This window comes from Gopherus flavomarginatus, chromosome 2, assembly GCF_025201925.1.
Source record: "Gopherus flavomarginatus isolate rGopFla2 chromosome 2, rGopFla2.mat.asm, whole genome shotgun sequence".
Taxonomy (NCBI): Eukaryota; Metazoa; Chordata; order Testudines; family Testudinidae; genus Gopherus; species Gopherus flavomarginatus.
Window position 1 is genome coordinate 165,468,303 of NC_066618.1, and position 10,593 is coordinate 165,478,895.

At 53.8% G+C, this 10,593-nt stretch overlaps 1 protein-coding gene across 2 annotated transcripts; it reads left to right on the forward strand.

Annotated features, from left to right (window-relative positions):
* Positions 1-268: 268 nt before the first annotated feature.
* ZNF703 (zinc finger protein 703) lies at positions 269-9,811 on the forward strand. Of its 2 annotated transcripts, none has more exons than XM_050940039.1 (4): positions 269-766; positions 1,712-4,314; positions 8,038-8,275; positions 9,541-9,811. In XM_050940039.1, the coding sequence occupies exons 1-2, from the start codon at positions 518-520 to the stop codon at positions 3,155-3,157; spliced, it is 1,695 nt and encodes a 564-aa protein (XP_050795996.1). In that variant the 5' UTR covers positions 269-517; the 3' UTR covers positions 3,158-4,314; positions 8,038-8,275; positions 9,541-9,811. The 2 variants fall into 2 exon arrangements, with proteins under 2 accessions (XP_050795996.1, XP_050795995.1); XM_050940038.1 differs by having other exon boundaries at positions 8,064-8,275.
* The last annotated feature ends 782 nt before the right edge of the window (positions 9,812-10,593 follow it).

The window sequence follows — 10,593 nt, forward strand, 5'->3', positions numbered from 1 at the left end:
CGCTTGGGACCGGGGCCAAAAAGCAGTGCGCGCCCCCCCCCCCCTTCCTTTTAGTGCTGTCATGATCTTGCTTAGCTGGGATGTGCTTTTAAAGGAGGGTGTGTCTCGTCCCTTCTATGGGTGGAAATACGTCTGGTTCTGCCTGGGATCTCGCATTGTTAGAGCCAGGGAGAGGAGGGCTGCCCAGGGCCCTTTAAGTATCTCCCCTCCTACCACGCTAAGCTCCCCCCACGGCGTCTGATCCCGCCCCGGGGTCCCTGGCAGGTCCCGGATTGGTGGGGAGGGTTGGTCCCTTTGAAGTGTGGGTGCTGATCTGGGCTATTTGACGTGTTGATAGGGGAAGTGGAAGGTTTTTGTCTTACCGGGGCCGGTGCTGCTGCTGCCGCCACCGCCCTGCTCAGCTAGGCAGCACAGCGGAGCTCGCCCCGCAGCCCCCAGAGCTCGCCTCCCTCCCTTTCCCCTCCCCCCTTACCCTACCCCACCCCGCCCGGCTCTCTCCCCCTGCAGCCTCCTCCAAATGAGCGGTTCGCCCGCTGGATCTAACCCAAGGACATCGCAGAGCAGCGGAGGGGAGAACGCACCGTCCCCTGCAGCAGCAGCAGCAGCAGCCTGTCCGGCACTCTCTCACCTGCCCCCGGCGGACCCCCTGCGCCAGGCGAACCGGCTCCCCATCAGGGTCCTGAAGATGCTCAGCGCCCACACTGGCCACCTCCTGCACCCGGAATACTTGCAGCCTCTCTCCTCCACGCCCGTCAGCCCCATCGAGGTCAGTCCCGGCCAGGGGCCCCCAGCCATTCTGCCTACCCGGGGAGGGCAGAGCGCGCTGCTCCGGAGCCGTGCCTTTATCCTCCTGCCCCGGGCAGGGATCGCACCCGGACAGGTCCCCGATCCACCTGGCCCCGGTCCGCTCTGCTCATCGGAGCCGCTCCTCGTCCCTTCCCCGGTCCCTTGGTGCGAGCTGACCCGTGCCCCAGAGCGCTGCCCTGGGGCAGGGCACACAGTGCCTCCCCGAAGTGCGGTGCGCCTTTGCGCGCACACCCCGCAGCAAGGGATGGCACCAGGCCCCTTCGCTTCCCTTGTTTCTCTCCCTCTCTGGACACTAGGAAGCTCCGGGCTCCTGCGCCCTCCTGGAGGCAAGCTGGGGTGGGTCGCCCCGCCCTTAACCTCTCTGGGAGAGCCTAAGGAGTCCGGGCGACTCTCACGGCACCGGGGTCCCTCTCCTCGATTTAGCTGCCAGGTTTCCAAGCGAAGTTCCGGAGCGGGGCGGGTGGAAGGGGCAAACCCTCTTTACCCTGCCGGGGGGTAGAGCAGCAGGGCGAGCCTGCCCTTGGCGAGGGTCCAAAGGAGAGAGACGGGGTTGGGGCTCCTCCTGCGGGGGACCAGCAGGGGCTGAGAACCCCGAGACCACCCGGAAGGGGGGGGGGTTGGGAAAGGGCTTCGCCTCCCACCCCAGTCTCTACCCAGCTGCAGGGTGCCAGTGGGACTGTTACCGCCAGTGTCTCCCCGGGGCTGTGGGGGTCTGAGAGCGCCCCGGGGCTGAGTCCTTCTCTGTCCCCAGCCTTGCGCTTGGGAGCTGCGGACCCCCCCAGATTCCCCCGGCTTTGGGGGGCTGTGCGCGCGGCTCGGAGTGAGCGCAGGGTCCGAGCCCTGGCTCTCCGGAGCAGGATCGCTGCGCGTCGACTCACCCGCGCTCTGACCTCTCTCCCCGCAGCTGGACGCTAAGAAGAGCCCGCTGGCGCTCCTGGCACAGACCTGCTCCCAGATCGGCAAGCCGGACCCGCCGCCTTCCTCCAAGCTCAACGCGGTGACCGCCAACGGGCTGCCCGGCGCGGACAAGGAGCCAGGCGCCCGCTCCACCTCCTCCGCCCTCAAGCAGCTGGGCGGCGGCGGCGACTCCCCGGCCGAGGACAAGTCTAGCTTCAAGCCCTACTCCAAAGGCGGCGGGGACCCCCGCAAGGAGGGCGGCTCGGCGGGCGCGGGCCCCGGCGCGGACAAGGCAGGGTTCCGGGTGCCCAGCGCCACCTGCCCGCCCTTCCCGCCGCATGCGGCCGCCGCCTCCTCCCCGGGCGGGTCCCGGGGCAGCTCCCCGCAGCACGGAGACTGCAAGGGCCAGGAGGACAAGAAGGAGCCCGAGGCGGCGGCCAAGCCCAGCCCCGAAGCGGCGCCGGGGCCCGGGGGCAGCGGCTTGAGCCGGGCCGGCGGGGGCGCAGGGAGCGCAGACACCGGGGCCCATGGCGAGGCCGCCTCGGGGCGCAAATCGGAACCTCCGGCCCTGGCGCCCGCCGGCCACGTGGCCCCAGTGTCCCCCTACAAGCCGGGCCACTCCGTCTTCCCCCTGCCCCCTTCCAGCATCGGCTACCACGGGTCCATCGTTGGGGCTTACGCCGGCTACCCATCCCAGTTCGTGCCCGGCCTGGATCCTACTAAAGCCGGCCTGGTGAGCAGCCAGCTGCCGGGGACCTTGGGCTTGCCCGGCAAGCCGCCCAGCTCCAGCCCACTGACCGGGGCCTCCCCGCCCTCCTTCATGCAGGGATTATGCCGAGACCCCTATTGCTTGAGCTACCACAGCGCCTCGCACCTGGGCACCAGCAACTGCTCCAGCTGTGTGCACGATCCTGGCAGCCTGAAAAGCGGATACCCCCTGGTGTACCCCACACACCCCCTGCACTCCGTCCACACCACCCTGTCCTCCAGCGCCACCCCAAGCCTGCCCAGCCACCCCCTCTACACATACGGCTTCATGCTCCAGAACGACCCCTTACCCCACATATGCAACTGGGTGTCTGCCAGTGGACCCTGTGACAAGAGGTTTGCCACCTCGGAGGAACTGCTCACCCACCTACGGACCCACACAGCTCTGCCCGGGGCTGAGAAACTCTTGGCTGGCTACCCTACCTCTGGTCTTGGCTCTGCGGCATCCTGCCACCTCCACCTCCCACCCACTGCCCCAGGGAGCCCCAACACTTTACCGGGATCCCTGTCTTTGAGGAGCCCACACACTTTGGGACTAAACAGGTACCACCCTTATGGCAAGAGCCACTTGCCCACAACCGGTGCTCTGCCAGTGCCCTCCTTGCCAGCAGCTGGACCCTACTACTCTCCATATGCGCTGTATGGCCAAAGACTAACTTCAGCTTCTGCGCTTGGATATCAGTAACTAAAGCACCCCCTCCTCATCGTCCCCCGCTCTCCTTCCCTTCCTTGGACTGTGTATTTATTTACTGTATGTTAGCTTAAAGCTGGGAATATTAAGTGCATTAATATACCAATGAATCAATGGTAGGCAGAAAGTCTGTGTCTAAAAAAAAATCCTTTCCTTTGCAGGTGTGGGGCTTTTCTTTTTCCTTTATTTTCCCTTTTCTTTCTTCTTTTGAAATTCTATTTTATTGTGTCCCCTCCCCAGGAAATCCTTGCATGGCCTCTTTTAACAAATACATTTTCCCCTCCCTCGTTTTATCATTTTGAAATTCCGTTTCTCTTTGTTTGTACAGTTAACAGAGATGTAATTTTTTTTTGTAATGTATTTTGGGGAAGGGGCAATGGTGGTGGGGCGGGAGGGAGGAAGGGCAGCTGGGAGAACGTCTATGGCAGTGCTACCCCAGAGCTCTCTTCATCCCAAAATGTGGCGCTGTCTGCAAAAGCCAAGGAGACCTACTGATCAGGACAGTGGGTGGACGATACCTGCTTCTTTCTATAGTTTGGAAAAGGACATAGGAAGTGCCATACTGCTTCAGACCAGTGGTCCTCCATCTAGTCCGGTATCCTGTCTCCTGCTCTCCCATGCTTGGAAAATCTGCCTTGCCTTCCAGCACCAGTGGGCTCCTGTACAGACCTAGAACTAGTCTACCAGTCAGCGTGGTCTCTGGACTCCTCTGATAATACTGAAGGAGTCCAATGATGTCCTGGGATGAGCTGTAATGGCTGTGCCACTGCAGATGACTTGCTTTCGCTCACTGATCCACCACAGGGCACCTGATCAAAATTAAAAGATGTGGATTATGAATTTGCTGTCCGTGACTCGCTGATGGGGGCAGGGGAGAAGAGACCCTTCACAGCCACAGAAATAGCTAGGAGAGAGCCACCCAGCCTGGTACAAACTGGGTCATTTAATCCAGCGCCCAGGGCCAAATCCATCTTGATCTGATTTCTACAGGCCCAGTCTACATACCAAAAACCCCCATCCCCAAGCCCCAGCTTTTCTTGACCTACAGGAATGAACCATGAATGGGGTGCAGAGCCTGCCCCCCTCCCATCCCCAATCTAACGCAGCAGGGAAGGCTGCGGATCATTTTGGGTGAATAGAGCTCCATCTTGGTAAGTCTTATTTTGTTAATAAATGAATACTTGGTTATATTCACCCTGTGGTGTGTTCTCTCTTGCATTTTCTCACCCATTTCCCCCACCCTTTTGTCTTTATACAAATCGCCTCCATTAGCCAGGCACTGTCTTTGCAGCAGCCAGAAGGTTTTCCATGAAAAGTGAGCCCACTAACTGTGGCCACAAATGGTTTGGGGAAAGAAGGGAAAAGCCTATAATGTTGTGAATGTCACTCCTGAGTGCTGCGGCTTTTGTTCCCTGTAACAAATGGAATGGTATTGGGTGCAGTTTTTATACAGGCAATACGAAAAATGAAGGGCAAGAGGTTGTAACTGAAGAGGAATAAGAGAGCTGCAGAAGCAGCTGGTGGAGGGTTTTTTGAGAATGGAGTGGGGAAGAGTTGGTGGAGGTGGAGGCTCGAAGGGTTACAGCACCACCTAGTGGCAGAGAGAAGCCCAGTAGCAAATTTATTTCTCTACCCCTTGTCCTACTTACACCTATTCTACCTGCACCGCAGTGATGCACCTGGAAAAGAGCAAGTGCAGCAGATGAATCCCTGCTGGCACTGCCTGTGTGCTCGTCTGAGTAATGCCAATTATAACGGAGCCTAGCAGCTCCCGAATACAATTTATAGGACCCTATACAGCATTTTACAAATTTTTTTTTGATCATCTCAGCAGCATGCCGAGTTAGAAAATTATCCCCACTTTGCAGAAGTTGGGCTGGGGGAGGTCAGGGGTGAGAGTGCTTAGTCCTAAATTGAGTAGACCAGTCCCTCCTGGGACTAGATAACTGAGTCAAATTAGAGTCATGGAGTATCAGGCCAGAAGGGATCATTGTGATCTAACACAGGCCATTGAACTATTCCAGAACAATTCCTAGAGCATTAGGGTGTTAAGGATACCATTATCACCATTCCTGGACCGATTATAATGGCCATCACTGGACAGTATGGAGCTAACCGTGCAGAAAGGGATGTCTGGTACCTTGGTTCATTATTAATATATATGCTCGATTGGAGGTTTTGCTCATGGCATACCAGGCATGGTTATAGAGAAAAGGGGTGGGAATGCTTTTAAGAACCAGGAGCAACTGTACGAAGATCCAAAGCCCCTCAGAGTTTCTCTAGCTATTCAATTCCAGATCATCTCTGTAATTGCAGCCATGCGAAGGAATTTATATATGGCTGGAAAAGCAACATAAATGGGTTCCCATATCTGTTCCTATACCTAGCTCAGTGTCTCCCCTAAGGTAAATGTAGGTGCTGCAGAGAGCGATTTTTCAGCGTGCAGGCAGAGCGAATGAGAATAGGTTTGATAAATGAGTCTGAAATCCGTATCCTTCCCAATCCCCATCCCGCTTGGCAGAAAAGATTACAAGCCACCCAACAGCATCTGTCTCCACAGTGCACTGAGCTTGCCGCCGTGCCAAGCTCGGAGCAGTTTGCAAAATGGAAACCTGGGTTGTTTTGGAAGGTAAGGGACAACGTGAACCACCTCGCCCTGGCTGGTTGGCTGGGACAGGAAGGCAGCACCTGCCGCTGCCCCCTCTTCCTGTGATGGGGAGATGTTCTGCCCTTCCAGGGAGAGAGGCCTGTTTCTTAGCTGATCTCTTCAGGTTTTAGCAGTAGTGGGATCTCCATAGAAATATCTATCTTGCTGCACCTAATGTGTGTCTCTCACCTGCAATGCACTCCTTCTGAGGGCTTTTATCCTGTTGCATAGGGGTGAATCATGGAATTAATTTTAGTTAATTACTCCCTGTAATATGTGTCTTGTGCCCTGTATTTAAATTTCTGGGTGTTCCTCCAGCTGAAGAAAACATGTTTAAACAGGCTGCTCGCTAAACACAATCTTTTAATTCCACTATTCATCCAAATTGTGCTGCGGGCAGGTAGCATGTGAGCAAGAGAGCACACAGAAGCACTTGAGATACGCTGGGGTGTGGCCAACCTGTCATTCCCCGTGCTCCCCAATTGCTAGCCATAAGAGACTCCAGGCAGTTTCCCATGTCCTCATTCTAGAGAACAGCACCACCCTTAGGCCTTTCAGGGACATCATGGTAACTTTGGGGCTTGGAAGACCCCAGACACACCCTGCCCTTCCTTACTGCAGGAAGTTTTAAATGTGCTTACGAGATTTCAGGGGCAAGAGATAGCTGAATAACTACAATCCCAGGGGCTTCCCATCTGTAAAACTGGCCCAGTTCCCCCACGCTCCCTTTGAGCTACATTGTCTTGCTAAGGCTTTGCCTAAGGAGCTGGGGAACTGCCCAGGTGAGAAGAGGTTGTAACTTGCCAACCACCAGGGCTGCAGGTAGAACTGATCAAGGAACAATGACCCCAAGTCGGCACTTGGTTCTGCAGTCCTGTGCAATGTGTATGCTGTTACTATCAATGGAGATTAGGTGCAGGACAGAGTGGGTCTTTCCAGCCTGCCCCATTCACCACAGTCCTTCCCCCAAAGGATTTCCTGCTGCAGCTGCTTTTCACAGGGCCAGGATGGTAACAGTTTAATGGGAGGGTGGCTTCTCTTCCCTTTCCTTCTGCTCACATTTTCCCTTTTACTCACCTTCCCTTAACTTGAGCTCTGACTACAGGTGAATAAACTGCCTGCTGGTTCTGCTTCCTTGCCTTCCCCAGCTGATGGCACAGAGGAGGCCACAAGTCACTGGAAATAAAGGGGACCCTTAAAGAGGAGACTGTCATTGCCCGGAGGGCTGGGCAGAGAGAAGGTGCATCATGAGGATGGGCGGTATTCCAGCCTGGGTCAGTTTTCAGTGATGTGGCCCAGGTGCTGAGAATTACAGCATGGCCACTTTTCCTGATTGTTTTTTGTCATCTCTTGCTGCAGTCGGGGAAGTGGATGGGAGCTATGGGGAAGGGTGAATGGTTTATCCGAGTTTTGATTTCAGATTAGTAAATTCCATGGTGTGCCTCTAAGGCACTGGAGAGAGACTACACTGATGGCTAGAAGGAGATCAGTGCTTTGCGCTAGGCATGGCCTGCAGCTAGACGTGCCTTCTTGGGAGTGGTGCAGCAGCGTGTGTGTGTGTGTGTGTGTGTAAGAGCCTACAGTCCCAGTCCTGCATATGCTGACCTTTACACACCAGAGCTGCTCCTTTGCGGGTAAGGCCTTTTCAGGATCAAGGCCTCTGTTTGCAGACCATGATGCAGGGCTCATCTTTTCAGCAGAGCGGTCGCCTGAGCTTGGTCTGACTGTGGAGGTTTTGCCTGGATCCGGTGGGAGGTGGGAGGTGCTGCTGGGGCTGTGCAGGATAAGCCATGTTGCTAATGATTTGTCAATGCCGTCTAATCATCATGCCCTGATGCCACAGCAATGGGTATGTGATATATGTTAAATAATAATAAGGAAGCTGTAATATCTGCAAGAGATGGGAGGAGGGGGGCTGAGCGGGAAGGGTGTAAAGGAGGAACAAACTGCTTTGTCTGAGCGTTTGCACTATCATCTCGGGCACAGCACATGGTGGTGGTGTCTGACAACGGGCCTCTCCCTCCTGCCCCAGATTCTCCTCTGCCAGGAGCCTGCAAAAACTGAAGAGCCCATGATCTTGCTACACCCTTTCTGTATCGAGTTGCTGGGGTACCCCACGAATGGAGGCTTGCACAAAACCCCAAGAGAGAAGGGGCTTCATAATTCAGGGCTTCTGCCATCACAGGCTGTTACTACAGGCGTTTTATTCAATTGACTCTCCCCACAGTAACAAGGTGCTTTAATTATCGCCAGAGCCTGCAAGTGAAGGCCCCATCCCATTTGCAGCAGCATCTCATCATGGCAGGAGGAAGTGGAGCAATGAGAGGACCTAGAAGGAGCAAAATCCAAATGATCTCCATGATTAGCACAACTGGCAGGAGAGTTCCCAGTAGGACAAGGAAAGGCTGACCTGACCAGGGCCCTGATTCAGAAAGGGATGCCAGCACCTAACTAACGCTAAACAGGTGAGTTGTCTTACTGAGATCAATGGGGGTGCATCAGGGCTGGCAGTTGGGAGGTCTCAAAGATCCATCCTGTAGGAAGAACAAGCAGAGCAGCTTTAGCTCCCTGCCAGAGCAGTACATTCCTTTAGGAATAATTTCCCAGGTTAATGGGACGGAGAGAGTGGGGCCAGATGGATTAGCCCTCTACAATGAAGTTGCCATTTTTCCTGGTTCCCTTGCAGATCTGCCGTTTGGGGGACATTAAGCCCCCACTTGAAAATGTAGCCGACTTAAAGAGATCCTTCCCGAGTTTGGACTCCCCATGCAATTCAACCACTGGGACACAGTTCTGATACGTCCGTACACCAGGGTTGCAACTCTCTAAATTCATTGGTCTTCATGCAGGAAAATTTCCCATGGCAGTTGTTTCCTAAAGACTGCATTACTGGCCCAGACTGTGTAAACACTGCAAAGTCTCCTCTGATGCCAGTCAACACTCTGTGACTTTCTCTGCTAGGAAATGATTGCGTTGCCAACTCCCCATCTAATGTATGCCCTGGTTACTGCAGAATTCATCTTCTAATAAGAGCTCTGGGATGCACTTTATTAATTATTCTAACAATCTGCACTCCACAGTTTCAGTTTGATTTGATTTCATCCTGTCTTTCTGCAAAATATATGGCTCAGTGCATCGGATAACGTATGGCTTAATTTAGAGTTATATGGGTTTGAATTACCATTTTCATAATGTGCTGTGCATTAATGTGTGACATCATTTACACAGAAAAATGTGCCTTGTTTCAAACTTACTCTGAAAGCAAAAACCACCTAAAGGCAACACAGTGAACCAAAAATGAGCCTTTCAACCCCAGATGGCAGTGGATTTTGTTGGAGGGGAAAGGGGGGAGAATGTTGCTCAGATAAGACAGGTGGGTGTTAGGACATTGGTAAATGTATGTTTGGATCTGTATTGGCAGCAAGCAGCTCGCCTCATTATTGCATAACAACAACTTTTCCAGCTCGCCCTGAATTGCAGGAGACCTCCAGTGGTTGACTCTCAGTTGACCCTGCTCCCAGCTCTCTCCCATGAATGGCTATAATAACACCAGCTGTCCGTTACTCAAACTCTGACTGAGGAGGAAAAAGCACTGATTATCCAAATACAGTCATTAAAGGGGAAATGTGTTTTTAGGACTGTCAGAGTGATTAATGAGGGTTAGCAATCCTTGCAAATGCACTTGTTTAGTCTAACTGGCAGCCTCTATTTTCCCATTGATTTATTGCAGCAGTTGCTGAGGCCACAGCGTGTGTGTGGAAAGAGCCAGGACACTTCACAACTGTGTGCTATTTAAACAGAAAACATGCAAGATTTTGTTGCCGGGGCTGGGGGGAGGAGGATCAAATGAAAGGCATGGTGCGCTTTTGCTTTGACTCTGCCTCCGACCCAAAGCGAACAAAGGCAACATTATACCTTGTGCTGGAAAAGGAGCGACTTGGATGCACATGCAGAGCAGTTCCTGCATGCTGTGCTCCTTATAAATATCCCCATTGGTAAAGGCTGAAGTCAAGCTGACCGCAGAATGATCTGCCCACCTAATAAATATGTGAATGAAAGCGGAAGGCGTATTTTTTTTCCTCTCACTTCTGCACACGGATCTCTGGTGATTTTCAGGTGAGGCAGCAATGTCTGCCCACAAATGCACACAGCATTTCAAAGGACAGAGCAAGGCACAAAGTTATGTGCCCCTCAAGAGCGTCTGACACACACATGCCAAGTGAAGGTCACACGGTCATGCTGGGCAGAGGCGAACAGGGGAAGACTAGGCATTCTCTTAGCCACAGAAAGAAGCTTTTCTTTTCTTTTTTTCCCCCCATATTAGTCCTGGTGGAAGCAGCAGCCCTGGAGACTAAAGTCCTGCATTTATCCCCAGAAGTGGGACAGGCTGGACAATGCCAGTCCCATGCCAGGGTACCCCTAGTGCTGACCTAAAAGGGCTATTTCTAGGAGGCAAAGGGGAGATCAGTCTCCAGGGCCCATTCAGCTCTCTACTGATGCTGCCAGCAGAGAGGACACTAGTGCTAGGCATTGTGGTGTCTTTATAGGCCAGAAAACATCTGCCCATTGTGCTGACTTTTTGGTTGCTAAACTCACGGGCCCATATTCAACTTGGTGGCCTGGAGCTGATCCGAAGAAGCTCCATATGTAACAAAACAAAGCATCCTGCAGATAACGCGGACAGGAGGGATGTACTGTAGGTGGCCCAAGAGGGAAATAAGACCCCTTGGCTGCAGTGGTGCAAAATGGCAGTGTTCTGTGCAAGTACCCGGAAGGTCAGCAC

Coding starts and splice junctions, on each gene's coding strand:
- ZNF703 (XM_050940039.1), top strand. CDS start 518: ATGAGCGGTTCGCCCGCTGGATCTAACCCAAGGACATCGCAGAGCAGC. Junction 767..1,711: donor CGCCCGTCAGCCCCATCGAG/GTCAGTCCCGGC, acceptor CTCTCCCCGCAG/CTGGACGCTAAGAAGAGCCC.